The following is a 25,484-nucleotide window of genomic DNA, read 5'->3' as shown; positions in this document are numbered from 1 at the left end:
GGGGAAGAATTGGGTCTTTAATGAGATAAAGGACATTTCTAAGTATTCTTGGAAATATCAAGTGTTCTTGATTAAAAAGCCTGGAGCTAAAGAGAAACTGAAATACAAGAACAGAAGTCAAGAGTAAAAATAAACATAAGCAAGTCGTCATAAGGAACCAAACAAATTGAACTGTTTATATTCTAATATGAGGTGATATGTCTATCCTTTTAGAATTTATCATCATCTAAGAGGAGATTAGAATTAGGAGTTTAGAATTCAAGAGAATATTTGTGATATATGTGATGATCAACTGTGATGGGCTTGGCTCTTTTTAACAATGTGGTGATTCAAGGCAGTTCCAATAGACTTGTGATGAAAGGAGCCATCTATACATATATAGAGAGAACTTTGAGGACTGAATGTGGTTCACAACATAGTATTTTCACCTCTTTTTACTTTGTTTGCTTGTTTGTTTTTTTCTTTCTCATTTTTTTCCCTTTTTGATCTGATATTTTTGGTGCAGCATGATAAATGTGGAAATCTATTAAGAATTGCACATGTTTAACATTTAGGGGAGGGGGTGGAGGAAAAGGAGGAAGAAAATTTTGGGACACAAGATTTTGCAAGGGTGAATGTTGAAAACTATCTTTGTATGTATTTTGAAAATAAAAAGGTATTATTAAAATAAAAAAGTCATTAAGGATTATGGAGGGAATGTAATTAGAGAGGCTGGGAATAGTTCTTTTATGTTTGATGATCTTAAAATAAGAATAAAAAAATAAGGGAAAGCTAAGAAAATTATTTCACATAATTGTGGTAAGAAGTCTCTACAAACAGGGAGGAAAGGAGTAAGGTCGGGAGACCTGGGGACACTAATCTCACTTTCAGCTGAGCTGATAAGAAGAATACACAGTTGGTGAAAGAAAAGCATTTCACTCAATTGGGAAACAGAAAAGCAAGAAAGAAGGAGCAGGAAGCATAAAAGACAAAGTAGATTAAGGGAGAGATTAGTTCTAAGTGAAACAAACTCTTAAGGAGTGTAGATTTCAAAGAAAAGAAAGCAAGGATAATGCTTGGGCTCTGGATAATGGGGAAAAAAAGAGGGGCAGGAGACCAGAAGTGATTATTACACCAAATCTACAACACTGGTGCTGAGCTCACTGATTCCTCTTACCACATTCTTCCTTATAAAACTGGAGATGGAAATTATAGAATAAGAGAATTTAATGACCGGAAATACACTATTGGTAATCATAACTATGACTATGGATAGGATGAACTCACCCACAAAATGAAAGAGGATAGCAGAAGGGATTAGAAAGCAGAATCCAAAAGGAATTAGAAAGCAGACTCCAACAACATATTGTTTACAAGGAATAAACTTCAAATGGAAATATGTACCTAGACTTAAAATAAGAGGCTGAATTAGACTTTTATGCATAGCTGAAGTAAAAGAGGCAGAGCTAGCAATCATCTCAGACAATGACAGCAAAAAAGAGATAAATGGAAAAACTACCTTTTGCTGAAAAATTCGATAAACAATGAATTAAAACTAAAACTAAACCTAATGGCACAGAATCCACATTAAAGGAAATTTTAAATGAATTATAGGGAGAAATAGGGAGTAAAAACAGTAATATTGGGGGGGGGACTTAATTTCCCCCTTAAGATTTAGAAAAATTTAATCAAAAGATTAAAAAAAAGAAATGAAAGACACAAATAGTATTTTAGCAAAATTAGATATGCATCGGGTGATTATTGAAGGAGAAAAGAAAGGAGTGTGTGTGTGTATATATACATATATCACACATTATATATATATATATATATATATATAGAGAGAGAGAGAGAGAGAGAGAAGAAAGGAATATATATATATATGTACACACACACACCCATATATATATTTAAGTGTACCGGGAACTTTCAGAAAAATTGATCATGTATCAAGCCATAAATAGGCAGAAATAATAATAATAAAGGCAGAAAAGTAGAAATATTAAACACATTTTTGTAAATTACAGTGCCATAAAAATTCAGTAAAGAACCACTGAAGAAATCATTGAAAATTAATTGGAAACTAAAGAATTTAATTCTAACGAATTTGTGTGGCGCAGCTAGGTGGTACAGTGGATAGAGCACCAGCCTAAAGTCAGGAGGACCTGACTTCAAATGTGGCCTCAATCACTTAACATGTCCTGGCTGTGTGATCCTGGACAAGTCACTTAATCCCACTTGCCGAAAGAAAGAAAAGAAAAGAAAAGAAAAGAAAAGAAAAGAAAAGAAGGAAGCTGGAAACATTTTGGGGATGCAGCCAAAAGAAAATTTATATCTTTAAGCATTTTTATCAATAAAAGAAAGAGAAAGCAGATCAATAAACTGAGCATGCTACATTAAAAAGTCTGGAAAATGAACAAATTATACCCCACCATTAAACATCAAAAAACACCTATTAAAGGAGAGATTTACAAAATTGAAAACAAAAATCCCATTGACTTAGTAAAACTAGCAGTGCTTTTTGAAAGGGAGGTGAGAAATGAAATAGATAAATCATTAACTAGATTTTCAGAAAAAGTATAAAACAAATTGCCATTAAATTTAAAAAATGAAGAAAGTTGAATCCACAGCCAGGGAAGAAATAAAAGAAAGTCCAGTTATATTTCAATAATTTAAATGAAATGGCCAAGTATTTATACATGTGTAAAATGCCTAGAGTAATAGAACAGGAAATAGAGACTTATATAATTACATCTTAGAAAAAGAAATTGAATAAACTCTAAATGAATTTCTAGAGGGGAAAAAAAAATCCAGGATCAGATGGATTTACAAGCAAATTCTACAAAATATTTAAAGCACAATTGATTGAAATTGTATATAAAACTGTTTGGGGAAAAAAAAATAGAAGAGTAGGAGTCCTACCAAATATTTTCTTATATAAATCTATAATCTGGTTGAATTTATACCAAGAAAGCAAGGTTGAATAACTATTAGAAAAAACTTCAAATATAGTAGATCAACAAAAATAATATGATTAAATCATGAAATTAAATCTTTTGATAAGATACAATACCCATTCCTGTTTAAAAAGAAAAAACTCAGGAGAAAGCATAAGAAATAAATGATTCTTTTTAAAATCTGTTAAGTATTATGAGCAGTAACCATCTAAAACTAAGGGCTATTGAGTCTCACAGGTTCAGTATTGCCTATGTTTCTAAATAATATTTTGATCTCTTCATTTAAAAATTAATCATCTTTTTTCTCCCTGAGGCACTTGGGCTTAAGTGACTTGCCCAGGGTCCCACAACCATGAAGTATTATGTGTCTGAGGCCAAATTTGAACTCAGGTCCTCCTAACTTCAGGACTGGTACTCTATTCACTGCACCATCTAGTCCCTAAAACATTAATCATTGTATGTCACATTTCAATTGCTAACATTTCTTGTGTTTAAGTAATGTGTTTAAAGTAGACACCTTTGAAAAAGACCAGTATGTACAAGAATGTTTGTGGCAGCCTTTTTGTAGTGGCCAGAAACTGGAAACTGAGTGGATGCCCATCAATTGGAGAATGGCTGAATAAATTGTGGTATATGAATATTATGGAATATTATCGTTCTGTAAGAAATGACCAGCAGGATGATTTCAGAAAGGCCTGGAGAGATTTACATGAACTGATGCTGAGTGAAATGAGCAGGACCAGGAGATCATCATATATTTCAACAATACTATATGATGATCAATTCTGATGGACGTGGCAATCTTCAGCAATGAGATGAACCAAATCAGTTCCAATAGAGCAGTATTGAACCAACTACACCCAGAGAAAGAACTCTGGGAGATAACCATGAACCACTACATAGAATTCCCAATCCCTCTATTTTTGTCCGCTTGCATTTTTGATTTCCTTCACAGGCTAATTGTACACTATTTCAGAGTCAGATTCTTTTTGTACAGCAAAATAACGGTTAGGACCTGTATACTTATATTGTATTTAACTTATACTTTAACATATTTAATATGTATTGGTCAACCTGCCATCTGGGGGATAGGGTGGAGAGAAGGAGGGGAAAAATTGGAACAAAAGGTTTGGCAATTGTCAATGCTGTAAAATTACCCATGCATATAACTTGTAAATAAAAAGCTATAATAAAAAAAATAAAGTAGACACCTTTGTTTTCTACCTTTTTTCTTAAATTGAAATGTGTCTAATGTCTTTTCACTGTATTTAGAATTAAACCTTGGTTTCAAGAAGAAACTTTTTATTGTGTTCAGGAAACATTCTTTTTTGAGCCTTGGTTTCCTAATTTTTTAATTGTCCTCTCTTTATTAAGAACTTGTTGAACATTAATAAAAATAAGCATTTATGTTAACAAAGAACAGAAAAGAGAATTGTATATCATACTATGAATCTCTATTGTATGTAGCTTGTGTTTTTTAAAGTAAACGTTAAATTTTATACAGTAATTCCAAAGTTTTCATCCTCTGAACTCTTCTGTGAATATTTTAAACATTCCATTAGCTTGCCAACTCCCCTTTTCCTTCCAACACTGCTTTCAAAAAAGGCCCTTCTTTATAGCAAATATAGTCAAGCAACTCATACAATTATTCATCATGTCTTGAAAGAGATGTCTAATTTTGTACAGTCTATCACCCTTTTGTCAAGAGGTAGGTCTGTGATTCATCTTTGGTCCTCATCAATGGTCCTTTCATTGATCAGAGTCCTTAAGTCTTGGAGATTTTTTTTTCCATTTTGATTTTGTAGCCATTGTTTTATGTTGTTCTTACGGTTTTATTCACTTTTCTCTCCAATTCAATTTGTCCCAGGTTTCTCTGAATCCATCTCTTTCATCATTTCTTATAGTGTAATAATATGCTATTCCATTCACCATTCCTCATCTTTGGGTTTTTTTAAAATAATGAATGGAAGTTGGATTTTATAAAAACATTTTCTGCATTTATTACTATTACTACTCATGTTTTTTTTTAAAGTGAGCTCTTTTCAATTAGCCTTCTAACTATGAAGAGTGTGGGGAAGATGGGAAAAGGTAATTAGTTTTGTTTATTCAGTTTAGTTCTGACATAACATACTTATGATTATTAAGATTATTAATGTAGTAGTTATAACTTAATGTCTAACAGTTTTTCCCCCTGGATTTTTTTTTGACATTTCAGAGGTTCAGAGGAACTTAGAAGAAATTGAGACAGAACCAGAAACAGAAGAGGAAGAAGCCTTTTGGAGTGCAAAGATCTTACCAGTGTTACATGACTTAGAGAAGGGTAGGAAACATTTAAATTTTTTGTTATATGCTATATTTGTTAAAGGGATCTTAGAAAAGAAAATAGTTTATGCCCTCCCCATTGTCATTATATTTTTAATACATTATACCCATCAATCAGTTCTTGTGCCCAAGTTCAATACCTCACCATAGGATGGAGGTGACCTCCTCATTCTCAGAAGTCTACAAAATGCAGATTTTCAAAGATTCAACCAAGCTGGAAGTGTGGAACACTTGGTAAACTTCATCTTTTTTTCCCCTAAGAACCAGTTCTGAGAGGCCTAATGTTAGATTAGTAAATTAAGTTCAGATTGATGGAATTTTCAGCTAGAGAGAGGCTATTGGGAGCCATCTGCCATGTTATAGAGCAGGGGTCCTCAAACTTTTTAAATAGGGGGCCAGTTCCCTGTCCCTCAGACTGTTGGAGGGCCAGACTATAGTAAAAACAAAAACTTTGTTTTGTGGGCCTTTAAATAAAGAAACTTCATAGTCCTGGGTGAGGGGGATAATCATCCTCAGCTGTTGCATCTGGCCCGAGGGCCTTAGTTTGAGGACCCCTGTTATAGAGTGTTGAGGAAAATGTCAGTGGAAAGAAATTGCCTCCATGAGCAAAATCAGAGATTGTGTGAAATATATACTCATCAGAAACTTCATTGGACATGTACAAACACATATAGGGACTTACTTCATTTTAACTGACATCTTTGTTCCTGTAAATTGCATATAAATTAAATTCTTGGTAAATAAAAGCTTACTTTAATTATATAAAAGGGGCGTACCATTTAAAAGATTCCTGAAGTGAATCATTTTGTAAAAAGCAAATAACCCTATTCTATTCTGAATAATAATCCTTTGATTTGTTGGTTTTGTAAATTAAGAGTTTCTTATTATAAGTTTTCATAGAGTTGGCTAGACTCTGATGCTTTACACTGCCATATTCTAAATCATAAAAGGGAATTTAGATATATTTAGCTCTTTGCTCTCTGGATTTGTTTTAATTTTTAAAAATCATGTCAGATAAATAAAGGATTTTAAATGATTTTTAAAACAAGCAAATACATATTGAATGGTTCTTTAACACCTGCACATTTCAGGCTTTGTCATAGCTGAAGATGATTTGTTAAATGTGACTTGTCCCCAGTGTTACAAAACTGTAGAATGAGGTATACAACTTATTAAAAAGTGACTATTGATTTCATATCTACCTTGCTCTTCAGCGAGTGTCAGGTAATGAATTTTGTGGAAAGCTTGAGTATATATATAACTCATATAGAAAGGTTTTGTTTTTATTTTTAGCCAGATTATTGTTCTTTATCAAATGCTTAACTAATTTCTCAGTAGATATTCATTTGAAAATAGTGTGGCCTTCAGTGAGAAGGGATAAGGATTTTTTTTTTGCTTATATTAAAATGACTCATTTGCTTGGAGTCATAATTCTCTAATATTTTTGTGATAGGTCTCCTTTTATTCAGTAAAAAAAAGTTTTTGTGTTAAAAAAGAGAAGCAAACAATTAAAATATAGTTAAGGGTTCTTATTCATTCTTACTTTTTAGATTACAGTGGTTTAGGTATTTCAAAGTAAATAGCATGCAAATTATTCAAGGTGTTATATATGCCTGCACATATGTATATCTACATATATGTGAATGGTTCTGAGCTACCCTAATATGTGATGAATGGTCATACTGAACAAGGAGAAATGACAAGAATCTGTGCCAGTCAGGTTCAGTGACCCCCTTTCTCCTTCCGCTGTGGCAAGAAGTTCATTATATAGAAAGCACATTTGTGTTCCTCTATTGACTGAGACAAGGATTCTTGGTACTCTGATGACTAAGATCAAGGTGTATCCTTTGGCCTGGACCTCCTTTCCATTCCTCATTCCCATGCCCTGAAGGAATATTTTGGGCTTTATGTATTGTTTCTTGTTGAGTTAAAACATGCCTGTGTTAAAGAGATTTTTTTTTTTTTTTTTTTTTAAGCATCACTGGTCCATTCATTTGCCTTTTCTTTGAAATCCTCTTGAATCTGAGGCAGAGAGGAATTAACAGTCTCTACAGAGCATAATCCAAGAAGAGAAAAACTTAAAAATTTAACAAGAGAAATTGAGATTTTTACATAAGGAAAAACCTCCTGACAAGCAGGAGGTGTTAAACATTAGAACAAGATGCCAATGGAGAATGTTGTATCTATATACATAAATTCCTTGAGTGCCTACTACTTGGAGATGAGAAATGGGTTAGATGATATCTTTAGATTCCTATTAGCTCTTGGATTCCATGATTTATGAAGAGCAACTCTGGAAGGTGTGGGATGCATGCTTCCTGATAGTTAAGATTTGTTTTTTATTATGGTTTAAAAAATCAACTCTAAAGACATACTTTTTTTTCTAGAGACATACGATTCTTTGAAGGCAGCAAACCAGAAAAGCAATGTATATTTAAAATAATCTGGGAAAAAAAACCTACTGAAGACAACCCAAAGTAGACCTAAATGAAGGGTTTCAGGAGAAATTGTCAATCATGGAAGAGTCAAATAACAAAAGTATTTCTCACAATAGAATTCATTTCTCTTCTTTCTTTAAATTTAGTCTCAGCCATTTCCCATTAATTCTTTTATTTAAGTACATAACTATTAGGCATTGAAGGTTACTTAGCTAATGAGGTTTAAAATTTTTTTTCTTAGATGTTATTGTTGAAATGAGCTAAAAATGGACTGAGTCATTTCCTTCTGCAGTTGCATACTTCCTTTATGTGGGCTTTTAAAGGCACATATTTATTTCAGATTGGTTTGATACTTTTTAATTTCATGATGAGATCTATTAGTAATGTCATTTATTTACAATTGGAGATCTCATGCTTTGTATTCTTTTAGGTTATTATTCATTGGGTTCACTTTTATGTGCTTCATTTTCCTTTAAAAATTTTTTTTTTAATTAGCAGTCAAGATAGCACTTACAAAAATTGCACTTCCTAAAGATTCTAATACTACATTAAAAACTCTTCTTTGTTATCCTGTCATCTGAAATTTTTTTGATCTCATTTATCCTATCTTACATCACATTGATGTGAGAATTCTTTGAGAATTGGTTTTGTTTAAACCCTGTTTCTCCCAGGTGGTAAGCATTTTTTTTTCATGGTAGAATAGTATGATATGGTATTCGAAAAAAAAATGTGACTGTAGACTGCATTAAGTGATGCATTTTCTAGATTTTGAAAACAATTTAATTAAAGCTAGCCAAAAGTAGATCAGCCTCTGGTAAAAAGTAGAAAATTCTCTCTCTAGAGATGAGGAAAACTTCTAGAAAAGAGTAGATGACTATTTGATGAGTTAGTTCCAGAAATGATTCTTGGTCAGACATAGGGCAAAATGGTCTCTAAAATCTGTGAAAATTTTTGAGATTCTCAGACTCATTGTCTGAGTCTGTAAATTTGATAAATTATGTATCTTACACATTTATCTAAATCATTTGTAAAAAGATTGAATGGCAATAGGCCCAAGGGCAAAAGTTCCTTCCCAAGAGACCTTTTAGATTGACATTAGTCCATTGTTGTTATGTCTGATAAGTCAGCTAATTTTTTGTTCACCTAATCATATTAACTATGTTATCCTCAAGCTGGTATCTCTACTTCTTGTCCAAAAGGATGGCATAAGAGATTTTGTAAAATCCTTTGATGAAATCTAAATATTGATAGCTTTCTCTGATCTCTGCCAGTAGTCTAATATACCTGTCAAAAAAGGAAAAGGAGTTACCCTATCATTATCTCTTCTTAATGATGTCATATTGACTCTTAGTTATTCTCAAAGCATTCCTTTAAATATTACATTCTAGATTTTTTCTAGGAAAAGGAGATAGGTTCCTCCAGTAAGCATTATTGAATGCTTATTATGTATGTACAAGGAACTGATGATTGAAATTTTATATGAGACCTCTAATCTCGGAAGCTTACTATCTAGTTGTAAAGATAGGACCAGGGATAAACAATAATACAAAAGAATAAAATAATTTTTTTGAAATTTGTAAAATTTTTGTAGTGACTTGGAGATGGGCAATAAGAATAAAATAATGCCAGAGTAATGTTTGTAGGCTATTCGATATAAAGAAGACAATAATAAATAATGACAATAATAAAAATATTTTCCATTCTTATGTTTCACTCTTAAGTTTTGGACGGATTTCAAACGAAATTTACCTTATTTCCTGATCAGTTAATATGATTAGTTTGCAAACTTGGAGGGATAAATCAAAATTATTAAAAATATAAAATCCAAATAGTTGGAGGAGGTAGTAGGGAAAACATAAAACCTAAAATTTTATAGGCCTTATGTGGGAGGGGGGTACTCTATTGTATTGATAGACTGAAAAGATTGATTTTTAATGGTAAGTGATACTTTCTTCTCTTTATTCTCATAACAGAAGACAATATTGAAAATTTTTGTGCTGCCTGCACCCAGCTTCATCAAGCTTTAGAGGAAGGAAGCATGCTTGGAAAGAGATTTAAGAAAAGGAATATACTTCTGAAGACCTTATATAAACTAGTTGATGTTGGTTCAGACTTGCTCAGCCTAAAACTTGCAAAAATTATTCTAGCTGTAAGTTTTTCTTTCTTGTGAATTGGTATGTTGCTTTAAAAAAAAAAGTTCATTTTCCTATATATTTAAACATGCCACAGTGTTAATTAGAAGTGAATTTGGATTTTGAAATAAATGGTTATAAGAGTGATTTCTACAGGTAAAGTGCAAATCTAAGGCAAAAGACAAACAATTTTAAGACTAAAGACATGATTAAGTTTAATTACTCTTTCTGGAACATTCTGATTAGTATTCTGTTCTTATAATATTCTGATCTCTAGTCTGTTTGGATCAGTTTCAGATAGTAACACTTTAGAAAGTATTTTGCCTTGTGATTTCATCAGTGATTTAAGATTTGCTAGTCTAGTAAGAAATAACAGTAAACTTGCTTTATGATATGATTATAAAACAGTGATAGCAGACATATATGTAAACTTGAAAATGTGAATTCCATTCTGGTTTTATGAGGTTTGTAGAAACTAGGGTGGTGTATAAGTAAAAGGAAAAGTCGGGCATTGAGATAGAAATCCTAGCTCAAGTAAAATGATGTAAATGACAGAAAGGAACACTATATTCTAAGCATAAACAATTTGATCAAAAGATGTCATAGTTGTTAGCTGACCCTTTAAAAAATCATTAAAAGAAATGTAGAGAGTTGTATTCACTTATAAAGGTAAATAAGTTTGTTGTTAGCCCTAAACATTTTAACATCTGAGCATAAATAGAAAGTGATTTTTAGTATGGTGATTAAAATGAATATCAACATATTTTATCCTTCTCATTTATAGTTGGAAGCTGCTGTTACTATATGTTTCTTATTTAATTTTTGATGTTATATTTAATATTCTAATTTAGAATGTATATCACATTTCACTTTGATGCAAAAGAGATATGCATCATTCAAAAGAGATGTTTGTTAACTTCATCACGTTCTTTATATTGATATTGTTATGAATATAAGAAAAGTTGAAAGGGCAGTTCTTAAAAGGTTAAAAAAGCATTTTTGAAAAGAAATTTCTTTGAATGAAAGTTCTCATAAGGCCAGTAATCTGGGCTTAATTTTATAGGTAAATTTTAAAGGAATTAAAGTTTTAATTATCTGCTATTTAAAATATTCAACCTATCTTTGGCTATATGATGCCTGGAGTCAGGAAGATTCAAATTCTTGAGTTAAAATCTGGTCTCCGACATTTACTAACAGTGTGATTCTGACCATTTCATTGAACTGCTCTATAGATGAGTTCCCTCATCTATCAAAATCAAGGAGTTGGACTTGAGGACTTAAGGAGCCTTAATTAACTTGGTGTTGTGGTAGGTATATTACTGTAGGGCCTGAAGTCTGAGTTTGAATCTACCTCAGACACTAGCTATGTGATCCTAAGAACGTGTTTCTTTCAGTATCCTCATCTCTAAAATGAACTGGAGAAGGAAAATAGTAAATCACTCCAGGATTTTTGCCAAAAAAAATCCCAAATGGGGTTATGAGAAATCAGACACAACTGAAAAACAACTTAACAGCAAACAAAATGATATTCTGTGAAATCAACATATTCAGGAATAGGAGTTCTTGGATAGATCACCAGTCCTGAAGTCAGGAGGACCTGAGTTCAAATCTGGCCTTAGACACTTAACACTTACTGGCTGTGTGACCCTGAGCAAATCACTTAACTCCAATTACCTCAGCCAAAAAAAAAAAAAAAGAATGAGTTCTTAACTTGAGGGCCTTGTGAACTTGATTTCTAAAAATATTTTTATAATTATATTTTGATATAATTAGTTTCCTTTTTAAACTTCCCTCTTTTATTTTATGCATTTAAAAATGTTATTCTAAGAACAAGGTTCATAGATTTCACCAAACTGCTGAAGGGTCAAAAAAACAACTTCCAGGATATGCCTAAGTTGTAATATATATTCAATCGAGTGTCCTATGGCTTTTACAATGTTTGTCATTGAAAATTTTTTGGCACCTGGACCTAGCTAGAATCAAGCTTTAGAAAAATAAAGCATACTTGGAAAGAGAATTAAGAAAAGGAATGTACTTCTGAAGACCTTATATAAACTCGGTGATATTATACCATCAATTACTATAATTAATTAATTTATATCATCAATAAAGTCTGTATCAAATACACTACTTGCAATGAAGATTAGATTCCTATTCCCTGAGATACTAAAAAAATCTTGAACCATTAAATTACATTCTAAGAAAGCAAGATAACATATTTTTCAAATTATTTTTGAAAAGAGAGTTTATGATTATCATTTACAGTCAGAAAAAGCAATGAATTAAAATACACTATTCCTTGACACTTGAACTATATCTGTTTTTTGGGAGGTACAATTCAGTTATTTCTGTTACTTTTGGTAATGTGCAGAACTAGTTTGGTTTTCGACCAAATTTACAACCATCATTTTCTATTTTAACTAATTACTTAAGCCTCTGAAGAGACAAGGTGCCTCGCTTCTAGATATGGTTTCTCCTTTCTAAATGAAAAGAAAATGTTAGCACAAAGTCAAAAGGGCAGCTGTGGTGTAGTAGATAGAGTGCTGGCTCTAGAGTCAGGAAGACTCATTTACCTGAGTTCAAATGCTGCTGCCTCAGACACTGACTAGCTGTGTGATCCTGGGCAAGTCACTTAACCCTGTTTGCCTCAGTTTCCTCAGTTGTAAAATGAGTTGGAGAAGGAAATGGCAAACCATCTAGTATCTCTGCCAAGAAAAGCCAAGTAGGGCTTTTGAAGAGTCAGACACAAATGAAATGACTAAACAACAAAGCTCAATATAAATTAACAATATGCCAAGAGAGCTAATTTAGAGGGGGAGGAAGGGGAAGAGTGCTTGGTAATATTCCACCTTGATATGGAAACTACCTTCACTGACAGATTTGTAATTCTCCTATAACATATAATCTTTTTTTTTAATAAAGCTTTTTATTTTCAAAACATATGCATGGACAATTTTTCAACATTAATCTTTACAAAACCTTGTGTTTAAAATTTTTCCCTCCCTTCTCCCCACCCCCTCCCCTAGATGGCAAGTAACTCGATATATGTTAAACATGTGTAACATATATTCTGAGAGAGTTATTGATGCCTTTGAGAGATTAAGTGATTTGCCTTTGGCCACATATCTAATGTATGTCAAAGCAGAACTGGAATCCAGGTCTTCTTGATTCCAAGGCCAGTCCTCTATGTTATATTGCCTCTCTTAACAATCATTCAACCTGTACTTAGCAAATTCTTCGTATGTATCTGGAGCTAATTAATAGGTGACTAATGACCATCCTCAGAGCAGTGTCCAGTTTTAGGTGCCACATATTAACATTGATGTTGACAAGCTGGGTTCTCCCTAGGGGACAGGGCAATGCAGGATCTGAAAGCCTTATCTAAAGACTGGTTTAAGGAACTGTGGAGACAATCTTGGGAGAAGACTTAAAAGTGGAAGGTAGAGGTGTTTGCAGGTCTATCACATGGAAGAAAACCAGAATCTTAGGGTTGGAAAGGTCAACAAAAGTCATCTATCTGTCCAGCCCTTTCTTTTACTCCCCTAACAAGCCATCTCATCAAGGCCTCCAGTGGCAAGAAGGGAAATCTTTTCCTATCATGGCAGCCCATTTCATTGTTAAATGACTGTAATTTATGAAGGAATTCTTCCTCCTACTGAATAAAAAATAATCTCCTTTTAATTTCTACTAGGGAGGGCAAGCAGAAGGAATCTGATTACTTTTATATATGAAATGCTACAATTATTCGATAACAGTGGTTATACATCCCCCTACATCCTATCTCTGTTTCCCCCAACTATTGTTTGTGTGCCCTGGTTTTGACTTGCCTTCCCCATTCTGATCACCCCTTCCCTGGATGTGTTCAACTTCTTAGTATTGTTCATAAAACATCACTCCCAGAACAGATTCATATTTTCTTGTATCGTTCCTCTAGGTGGAAGTTTCAGGGAAGTTGGATTTGGGCTTAGTACAAAGAACTTTTCAACCATTTGAATAATTTTAAAAAATGAAATTGGGTGTCTTGTGATATTGTAGATCATGAGCTTAGTTGAAGCCTTCAGCCTAAAAAGGCCAAGGTCTCCTGTTGCATTCAGGGCCATCTCCAGTCATTCTAATCTATATCTGGCCCCCGATGGCTCTAGAGGCGAGAGTGAGGCAGGTGACCTTGCACAGTCCTCCCTCCCTTAAATCCAATTCACTTGCATGTCCCAACATCCCCTCCCTGATGTCTTGGTCCTCTTCAAGAATGAAGGATAAGCAACAATGGGTCATAGATTTGGAAGTGAGTGGGAACTTAGAGATCATTCAATTTGATCTCTTCATTTTGAAAACAGCCCTGGTTAAGTGAATGACTTGTTAGATAGTGCAAGGTTATCTGGATAGATGTAAGCTGGGATTCAAACCTGAGGTCATTTGAATCTGAAACTGTCATTTTTGCTGTACCATACAGGGAGAGCTCTCTTGCAAGAGCTTAGATGTTCACTTAGATAGATATAGTCACTTGTATATTGGGGAAAGGGGATTTAGACTATCTGATATCCACAAAAATTTTCATATCTCTGTTTATCAAAATTGCTCCTTAGAATTTTGATGTGTGGCTGATTTTCAGAACTCTCAATTTCAACTTTAAAAATAACTTGCAGCACTCTTTTTAATACTTGTTTCTCTGTTGTTTTTCTTTAAAAGTATGACATGTTTTAATTTTCCACCAAAATAGATGTGTAAAAAAATTTTTTTTCCCTGCAGCTTAAAGTAAGTGGAAAGAATCTTCTCAATGTCTGCAAACTCATATTTAAAATTAGCAGAAGTGAGAAGAATGATTCTCTCATACAAAACGATAGTATTCTTGGTAAGTGTCGTTAAACATTACCATTTGTCATATACTTTTCTTAATTAAGTGTTGAATTTCTTTGGGGGGAAAAGGGGAAAAAGTTAGTGGTTGCTAGAATCAGCAAATATATAATGCATACTATTTGCTTTTCTTCTATTTCTGGATTCCCCTCAGAGGGTACTAGACCATTTAGGTTCTTATAGGCACTATTTGGGATCATGGAAATGTATGCATTTATAAACATTTTTTTAATTGGATGATAAGTTTACTTCAAGAGTAGTTTGCTTTTTAGGTTTTGAGTACTTGAACTTTAAATCTTTTTTATATTATACCAAAGATGATAGAAAAATTAATGGTAGTGTGAATAGGTTTTTTAAAAAAGCAGTTATGTAATCTTTTAGTTTCAGTATATTTTACTGTGGTTTTGGCAGACACGAAAAAAGCTACGAAAAGATTATTATCTGGTTTATAAAGCTCTTTGGAGCAATCAGAGAAAACAAAATTCTTGGGGTGATGCCCCCCTCCCAAGTAATTGAATTGCAGCTTTTGTGGTCATTATATGAATTGAATTTAATGTAAATTATATTGGAACTACACAAGAAAGTGGAAAATAATTTGAAGTTCCATTTTTGAAAAGAAAAAGTATTTTTTTCTGTCAGTGGACAAATAAAAATAAGAAATGTCCAACTTTTAATTAATTGAGAATGTGGGGATAGAAATGTTAGAACAGTTAAAAGTGACTTTTAAACAAAATATGAAATTAAAGAAGTTATTTTGTTGTGGACTTTCTTCCCAAAAAATCTATATTTCTATAGTTAAAGGAAAATGTATACAGAGCTGGAAGGGACTTTAATGAGAACCCAGTCCAATCCCCTAATTTTCTAGATTGAGGTTAAGTGATTTCTCCAAGTCCGAAGAGGCAGGATGTCATAGAGCTGGGATTCAGATGCCTCTGTGTTCTTTGGCAGGAAAAACCTGCTTAATTTTGGAGAATATAGGACTGCCTCTATTTTGTGATGAAGAATTAGTGGGAGGAATGAAGCTCTAACCCATTACAATATTGCTTTTTTAAAAGTGTCTTTTCATTACTTTGTCCTTTGGTTAGGCTTAATTAACTATTACCTTTGCCTTGCCCTTTCCAGGTCATACGCCACTCAGTTTACTTGATCAAGAATGACTAGCCGTTCTTTTCCCAGATGTCCTTTTGATTTCAACTCAGCTAAGGATTGATCTGCTTCCTTTGGCAATGATTTTAGGAACTTGTGATTGGCATTTGGCATCCATGATCCTCATCTAAATTACTCAGTGGCAAATCCCAGTTTTCTTCACTTCAGAAACATATCTGAAGTCTTTTAAGTTGTCTAGATCAGGACTTCCTTGGGGAGAGGGAAGTGGAAGAGCATTTCGAGGCAACCAAAATTTAGAAAGAAGTGTTGCAGGCTCACAATTACAGTAAATGACCCTACCATATCTTTCTTACTATTTTCTGTCATGTTCCTGGCCTTTGCTGCCTTGAATTAGGAACAAAATTATATTTGCTTTAATCCATAATTCAAGGAAATCCTCATCTATCTTGAAATCCTTTTGTCTTCTCAATCAACAAGCATTTATTAAGCACCCACTACTGGCAGGTGCTGTTCTAGGTATTAGAGATTAAAAAAATATATAGAACAACAGCTGGAACTTTGGTTGTTGGAGAAGACAAAATGGCATAATATCCATTCAAAGGAAATATTTCAAAGCACATAAAAAAGAAATGCAAGGTCACTTTGGTGGAAGTGTGATGATTCTTTCTTTAGATCCTGAGTCTCTGGTTGATATTAAATTTGGTAGATTTAGGTTTCTAACAATGGCCTCCATTGGACTCGTGTCCAGTTGGCAATTAAGAGCAGTTAAAGATTACCTTTTTATAGAATTAATATCTTCTTCATGTATATGTTGTACATGTTAGAGCCCACCTTGTTGAGTAGTTTCCATTTGCCCATGAAAAATATTCGTGGTCCAAAGAGATTTTTGACCAAATACAAATAGGATTTGGTTTACCATTTATCAAATATTGCTCCTAACTAATTCTTATTCATTCATATAAATGAATTCCCACATAAGTCCTGGTACTTAACTCTGGTACCAAATCCTGCTTCCATTTTTGTAGTTATTGGCCTGTTTGTCTTCTTGACTGATTTTGTACTTCAGTGGATTTCTGCTCAGGAACAGAGAATATTTTTTTTTTTTTTTGGTGAGGCATTTGGGGTCATCTCCCCCTATCTGTGCCCAGGATTATACAGCTAGTAAATGTTAAGTGTCTGAGGCCAGATTTGAACTCAGATCCTTCAGGGCTAGTGCTCTGTCCACTGCTGACATCTATTTAGCTACTATCCAGCTAGCTGCCATAGCTAATACATTTTTAAAAGAAGGGATTGAAATATAATTCTCAAATTCCCTTTAATGCAGTTGTTCTCTCTAATCCCAAACTTCTATAATTAAATGAATTTTGGAAAAATCATTAAGAATGACATTTAGTAACCCCATTGTTAAAGTACATGATTTAATGGGTTCAGCCTTTTTTCCTACATGTTACTAGCTTGAGTAATAGATTTAGTTGGGCAGGTAGAAATAGGTTTTTTCTTTGCCCTGTTTCAATAAAACTGGCAAGAGCATTTGTCTGTGGACTCTGACTCATTACTAATAAGTTTATTCTTAGTATGCATATGTAAAAGTACATCTATGTACTTCAAAGTAGTTATATTTTTTCAGAATTTGTAATATATTAAAACAAATTTGAATAGTACAAAATGAGTCCCATTTCTTCTAATTAGACCTTTTTCCTTCAGATTCATTGTTGGAGGTGCTGCGAGTGGAAGACCTTCAAACTAATAATGAGGCTTTTTTGTACTGCATGGGGGCTATTAAATTCATTTCTGGGAATCCAAGATTTCTTAATGAAATGATCAACAAAGGTGCTGTTGAAATACTGCTACATTTGATGAAGCAGATAAACGAGAACATGAGGATAACTGGGACATGTTTTTCCAATTCAGGACACTTGTTAGTCCAGGTAACTCTTTAACTTTTAAAACAAGAATAGCAAATATACATACACACACACACACACACACACACACACACACACATTAAAGTATCTTATTAAAACATAATTTTTGTTAACTACTAGTTTTTAAAATGTAACTTTTTTCAACTTTATAGTGGTCACTAGAGTACTCTGTCCAATCCTAAAATAGCAATGATAAATATATACAGTTACTATATTAAAATATATCATTAAAACATAATTTTTATTACTTATTAATTTTTAATATATCTTTTTACAACTTTATGGTCATTACTAGAATGTTCTGTCCAATTCTAGGCTTCTTTTCTTTATTCTAGAGAATGTTTGTTTCAATTGTTAATAAATAATTATTTAGGTTGGGGGCTTTCATTGGGGCCATAGTTCCTCCTAGGCATCCTTGACATACATACTCATTCTTATAATACTAGAAAAGCAAAAATCAATAAGGGGAGTTTTTTTCTCTTCAGACTATGGCCATGGAACTATAGCCTACCCTTATGTTTCTTTCCCCTTTCTTAGGCTTTTTCTTACTAGACCAAATCCTCATTTAATCATTCAGTGCACAGAATAATTTACTGCCATTTAGAGGAAACCTTGGAATATTATGAATTCTGTAACATTTATTAGGTCCCTATCACTATGTGTCACTATATGTTTGGAAATGCAGAGGCAAAAATGAAAATTTCCCCTCCTTCAAGGAACTCACATTTAATAAGACAAAATAGCATATACACAATAAATAAAAGTAATTTTGATGACATGTGCACATACATCATTGCTTGGATTGTTGAAATTCCCTGAATTTTAACTGAATTCAAATGTAATGCTGTGTGATTATAATGAACAACTATGAGCCTGGAGAAGAGGTGAGAAAATGTCTCTCCCACCTTCTTTGCAGAGGTAGAGAACTGTGGTTGTGTAATATTGCATTTATTATCAGATTTTACTGAGTTTTTACTTTTGCTGAACTGATATTTTTCTAATGTCCTAATTTTATTACTATGGGTGATTTTGGGTAAGATTGTGCTAGTTAAAAACAAAATAGATCAATAGAAAAGACTAATAAGTAAAACCAGTAATTTAGCACTGATAAAATTAATAACATAAATTATTGAGAAAATGGCTGCCAGGAAAATTAGAAAGCATTATAGCCAAATAATATTTAGATCACCGTCTTAAACTATATATGTGTATTTGTATATCATAATATGATCTGAAAATAAAAAGTCACATCATGAAAATTTTGAGGTAAGATCAAGTGTATTTTTCCTAACAATGCTAGAATTTTTAACCAGTCACAGGATAGAAATCATGGACAACTTTGACAATGTAGAATTAGAAAGCTTTTTCATGATTAAAATCAATAAGGACAGAATTAAAAGAAAAATAATGAAGTGGAAAAATATTTGCATCAAGCATCATTAGCAAAAGTTGTTATTCAAAATATGCAGCTAACTGCTGAAAACCTGTAACATTAGGAACCATTCCCAAATGGTTAAAGGATATAAAAAGCTTTCAAAAAAGATAAGCAAACTATAAGTGGTTACATGAAAAATGCTCCAAATCACTAATAGTAAGTAAAATATCAAAACAGTCCTAATGTTTTTACTTTATTCCATGTAAACTGTCAAAGGTGGAAATAATCAATGATAAAGGAGCTGTAGAAAGGTAAGAACATTTGACCCAGCAATCCTACTACTGGCATATATCCTAAAATAGTCCAAAGCAGAAACTATCATCCAATACTACAGTATTCATAGCAATCAATATTCTTTGTGATAGCAAAGAATTGGGAACAAAATGGTTGCCCATTTATTGGGAAATAGTTGAAAGAAAAAACCATGGTATGTGATTGTCTATAAGAAATTTTGAATATAAATGAATGAAAGAAACATGAGAACATTTATATGAATTGATATATGTTGAAATAATCAGAATTGAGAGAATAGTGTACATAATGAAAACAACAACTTAAATGAAAAGACCAGAAAAAGGAAGTAAGAGTTGTGGGGGGGAGTCCCAGAAAAGGTATATTGTAACCATCTTTCTTGCTCATGGCAGAGAGAAGAGGGATAATGTATGAATTGTCAGTCTCAAATTTTTTTTGCCTGATTTTATTTCTTTATTGTTACAAAGGAATCATAATTTTTAAATGGGGCTGAGGGGAATTGATTGTGAGGCAATGAAAAAAGGCTTCAACAAAATGTGTGTGTGTTTTTTAAAATAAAGTAAATCTAGGCAGATTCTAGCTTCATGGTTTACCTGATTTACCAGTTTAGTAATCCTGTTGAAAAAGGAAATATTAATCTGGCAAAACTGTTGCTGATGAAGACATTCTGAATCTTGTAGATCACTGCTTCCTTCCTTCTGTTTATGTTAATTAATCATTCTCTTAATGATACATTTTAGAATTTTGCCAGGAACCAAAGTTCACTCTGGCTTATAGTTTGGGGGCTGGGTGATTTAAAAATATATACATATATATATTATAACATATACATATGATATTTTACACACACACACACACACATATATATGTTGCTTTTCTCTGATCCTGCAATACCTTATTCTGCATAATCCTTAAAAGACTATTAACAGTAGTTCAAGAGTCATATTAGCCAGTATTTTAATCCACAATAGAATTTATATGGAGCTGGTGGTGATTTGAATTTGAATAGGGCAAATAGGAAAACATTTCATCCATTTCTAGCAGCAGTTCTCTCTTAAATCTCCTTTTTTCCCCCAGTAAGACTAAAGTCCCGTTTATTATTATTTTTTAGGAGTCCTCTTTTTTTTTTTGTTCCAGCCTGATCTTATCTTGAACTTTTATATTCCTGACACTATTCTTATAGAAGTATTCTGTGATTTCTTAGCTTACCTGTTTCCCCTGCCTTTACATATCTGTTTAAACTGGTTAGTGATTTTCCTATGTATCAACATCAGTCTCTTCACAATGCCTCCTTTTCCTTGCCACAGTTGTTTCTTGAAAGTTTCTTTCTTTTCTGGATTGCCTTCTTTAGAATTTTAGGCCATGGGGTTCTACCTGTCCTTTTGGAATCTCTTCTCCATAAAACTAATATATATGTTAGACTATGTCTCACTTTCTTTTCCTCTTTATCATCAGTTCTGAGATAGAACAGTTATTTTTACCCCAGAAAGATCAGATATAGAAGTTCTCATTTCCTTCAGTACATACAGTGTTAGTTAGCTCTTCTGCTTTTGTCTTTGATGAAGATTTCATCTGATAGTTGGACAACTGAAAATCCTACCTCTTTTCTGTGGGTAGCTAGGTGCTACAGAAATAAAATGCTGGACCTGAAGTCAGGACTTCCCGAGTTTGAGTGTGACCTCAGACATTTACTAGTTACATAAATCTGGGCAAGTCCCTTAACCCTGTTATCCTCAGTTTCCTCATCTGTAATGAGCTAGAGAAGGAAATGGCAAACTTCTCCAATATAGGAAGAGCAATGGTAATATGGATATTCAGATATTAATAGGAGGTAAATCCGAGAAGGAAGTCAATAATTAACAAACCTTTCTAGACAGGTGGTCTTTCCAATAACTGATTCTATTTATCTGTGCCAAATACATTGTACCATGATTCCATGAATTTTGCATCTTATTATACAATGCTTTTCTATCCTTTTATTATTCTCCCTACTTGTATTGAATAAGATACAACTTCTTCAAGTTATATTCTAGCCATGGGTTCCATGCCACTGAGTTTTAGGAATAACTCTGAAGTCAAATTAGCATTTTCATAATAGAGCATCTAGTTCTTGATTGTCATCCACATAGTGTGAATTTTCACATGACTCTCTGAGTCTATAGTTATTAATTATTGGCTTCCTTCTCAGATTTTGCCTTTTATTAACATCTGAATATCCTTATTACCATTGCTCTTCCTACATTGGAGCTACTTTATATAGCTAGCCTAATATAGGTGTGTACACACACACACACACACACACACACACACACAATTTTCTCTATCTCTCTTTCTTCTCTAGTTAATGCTTTTTGAATTACATATTCCACATATCAGTCTTTTTCCTCTGGAGTACTATAGTTCCAGCACTGAAGTTAAGCAAAGGGACCTTTGGCCTGGACCTAGCTGACATTTCATTTCTGCCCTACTGAAGCCATTTGCTTTTAAACTAAAATAGACACTAAAAAAAAGTTCTACTTTTTTGAAGATTTTGTTTTATTCACTTAGAGTAAAAGTGAGTTTAATTAATGTTGTTTTACTCCTTTAGAATCAGAGAGAGGAAGAAATAATAGCTCTTTTTCAGCATCATTGGTAGTTTTGTTGACTAATATGGTTGCTAAGTTTTAAAGGTTATATTCATTTAACAATAAATATTTATGAGTGCCATGTTACATTGCATAAGGTATTATTTCAGTTTACATATTAAAATATAACATCTGAATGTCAGTTTGAAGAGAGAACCCCCAAATTCTGAAAATCCTTAAAGGAGAAAATCTCCTTTAACTCTGCCTCAGTGATGGACCCCGCCCCAAGGACAAACAGTTTCATCTTTGTTATCTGGGTGGGATTGGCTCAGTCCTGGTACTCATTGAATTCAATTCAAATTCTAGCCCTAGCCGAAACCCAGTGAGGAGCCAACCTGGGATTCCCTTTAACCAGGGGTCCCCTTTAGCTAAAATCTGTCCTTATAAAAAGAGCCAAACTAAAACCCTCTCTTTGCAGAGGTTCCAAATGTGCCAGCCCTATGCTTGGCACGCCAAGGGTCTCTGCCCACTGGAATACCGTTTTTAGTGCCATATTCTCTTTACCCTCACCTATTTCCTTAACCAGACTTTAACCTTACTTCCAATTCCCATAATAAACCTCTTTTATCAATCTAGGTTTTCAAGTCTGTAAATTCCTTTACAGAAAACTTCTTGTGCCACTAGAAGGGAGTTCCCCAGAACTCCCTACCCTTGCACCGAATCCACAGGGGTTTCAGGGGAGCTCCATTGAACTCCCTGAACCCTGAACCTACCACTAGACCTCATTTAACTCCCTTACTATCAGTAATCCTAATTTCATTTGAGTTCCCCAAATCTAAACCTCATCAAGTTAATGATTTAAAATTTATTAGATCTAAATATGAGAAACATTTCCATATTATCTCTCTGTGTAGGCTTCTCCCATCTATATGTAAGTCATATATAATTGATAATATAATAATTAAATTATAAGAAGATCATTTTGTGCATGTTTTTCAGAACTCTTATCTCCTTAGTTTCTAGCATATGTATAATGCAAAATGCTTTCTATGTTCTCTATTATGACTTTTCCAATAACCATGTGAGATTGGTCTTGATTACACTTGCATTTTGTTAATGCACTATTTTGGGGACCCTTTGTGCCATATTTTGTTGAATTAGTGCTGCAGATAATATTGCTATTCCATATGCCTACCACTCACTCTCAAGAATCACAGTTTAGGAAATCCCTTACAGAAATGTTTCACTGCAGAAAACATTGAAATAATGTTAAATGTAGGTCAAGATTAAAGATGATCTTCATGTAGTACATTTAATGGCATTCAAAGTAATAAGCATTTTAGGATCAGAGATGACAAAAGATAGCAGATTTTAAGTTAAATAAAATTTAACTCAAGTTAGGTACTTGGGTGTAGACTTGTATTGCTCAGCTATAAAATGTTATGGTTTTTAATTTGCCTTTCCTATCATACTCTAAGAAGCTCATTAGGAAATCATAACAATAAGGGTTTCATATGTATGATTTTGTCATCTCTTTCTGTTTTGTCGGCCAGAATTGTGCTAATTATGTCAGACATTATGAAACTCCTTTGGGTTGCCACATAGGTTTTTGATTTGGCATATACATGGTCTTATTTGGGAAGTGATCCAAAATATGAGTATGTCTATATGATGATTTTGAATAGAAAGAGATGATTTTGCTGAAGTTGAAAAATAATGTGACTTTCATCTTTGTCTTTTGACACTACACTGTTTGTAGTCTGGCAGTTGTGTTAATATTTTCATATCACCCGCAGGAAGTAAAGCATTTTGCAGTTGTCAGTAAAGCACAGGGGAATATAGTTATGGATTTTTCAACTGATTGAGAAATAGAAACTGTTTTTAATATAGTGTGATTACTTGATGTTTCTGAAACTTCCATCTTCGTCATCATCTTGATGATGATAAAATCTTTTAATAATTACTTAATTTGGAGTCTGTTTTTAAATGAATTTGACTCTTTATTGCGAAATCACTTTTTTGCCTTGTCTTTTAGAAGGAGAAATGGGGACTATAATGGATTTTCAGCTATACAGATAGTAACTAAAAGACAAGTGAATTATGCTCCAAAAGTTCATCTGTAAATTTGTTCATTGAAACTGAGTGGTGTTTTTCCATAGAAATAATGTTATATTAAAAGTAATAATTACATTCTTAGACCAGTTCATAAAAACCTATTTAGCCCCAGACCTTGGAACTAGACAGTACTGAGGAAAGCCACAGCCCTTTTATGCCATAAGCTTAGACCATTAAGCCTTAAATCCTTTTGAGGATCTCTAAGCCTAATGCTAAGAGAACTTGTTTCAGCGTAGTCCCTGTAATTGATAGGGATGGATGGGGAAGTGGTGAATTCTGTGTCAACAACTCCAACGGAGTTGGACTCCCAGCTGCCAAATTCTCTTTGTTTCTGCTGCCAGCGTTCATGCCCCTGAGAGAGATTCATCCCCTGGCCATCTCTTTGACCTCTTTGCCCTGCTTCTTGCTGGGTTCAGTGTCTCCCACAGAGCATGAACCGCTGTTTCAGGATGCCAAGGCCAGTAGGGAGGAGAGAGAAGTCCTTTTTTCTCTTTTTGTGTACTCTAATAAAGGCACTTAAGAAAAAGCAAAGAGCACTCCCCTCTTGAGCTCCTTCTCTTCCTTCCTCCATTCTCCCCTTCCGCATTCTTTTCTTTCCCCTTTCTACTTCCCCTCCTTTTTTTTTAAACTTCTCTTCAACCCTTCCCTCTCTTCCCTTTTCTTCCATCTTACTGGCAAAGGCTCATGCTCATAACTGTCTCTCACCCCTCCTACCTCCAAAGCTGGCAAGCTTGTTTTTAAAGATCTTCCAGGTGAAATTGATCTTTGATCAGTTCATGACAATAACAAGTTCCCCAAGGTCACTGTAACATTTCAGTTCTAAAAACTCTGGGCAAAAAACAACATGAAATGTTGTAGATCTTAAGTTATAAAAAGACAAACTCCAGTATTATATTTTCACAATTCACAAATTCTCTCAGAATATGTTGTTTTGGGATTTTTTTTTCCTTTCTTAGAGTCAAATAAGTGGTGTAGTAAATGAAACACATGGGCCTAGAGTCAGGAAAATTTGAGTCCAGAGACTGACTCAAGACCAATTATTAGCTGTGTGACTCTAGGTGAGTCACTTTAAATCTCTTTGCCTCAGTTTCCTCAACGTAAAGTGAGGAAGTTAATGTTTCCAGAATTGTTGTAAGAATCAAGTGAAGTCATATTTGTAAAGTGCTTATTACAGTGCTTAGCACATAGTGGGCTCTATTTAAATGCTAAATATTATTATTATTATTATTACTTTTATGATTAGTATTATTTTATATCTTGTACAGTGCTTTGGCTTATAAGTTGAATCCATGGAGTTATATTAGTAACTGGGAAGATGGCAAAAATATTATCAGATATTAACTTCATTTTATGATAGTGCTACAATTGCTTGGCAACAAAAGAGCTTTTTTCTTTCTTTTTATCAAT

The 25,484-nt window shown here is 33.4% G+C and overlaps 1 protein-coding gene across 4 annotated transcripts in view; it reads left to right on the top strand.

The window, feature by feature from the left end:
- The window catches only part of ARMC2 (armadillo repeat containing 2), a 166,903-nt gene that overhangs the window by 64,554 nt on the left and 76,865 nt on the right, over window positions 1-25,484 (top strand). For all 4 annotated transcript variants that reach the window (XM_031964439.1, XM_031964442.1, XM_031964440.1 and 1 more), the window contains 4 exons: window positions 5,152-5,256; window positions 9,670-9,845; window positions 14,575-14,677; window positions 17,491-17,714. In XM_031964439.1, the coding sequence (XP_031820299.1) occupies window positions 5,152-5,256; window positions 9,670-9,845; window positions 14,575-14,677; window positions 17,491-17,714 (608 nt within the window). The remainder of the gene's footprint in view (window positions 1-5,151; window positions 5,257-9,669; window positions 9,846-14,574; window positions 14,678-17,490; window positions 17,715-25,484) is intronic.

This window comes from Sarcophilus harrisii, chromosome 4, assembly GCF_902635505.1.
Source record: "Sarcophilus harrisii chromosome 4, mSarHar1.11, whole genome shotgun sequence".
In the NCBI taxonomy this organism is placed as follows: Eukaryota; Metazoa; Chordata; class Mammalia; order Dasyuromorphia; family Dasyuridae; genus Sarcophilus; species Sarcophilus harrisii.
This window is presented reverse-complemented; position numbering and strand designations above follow the sequence as displayed.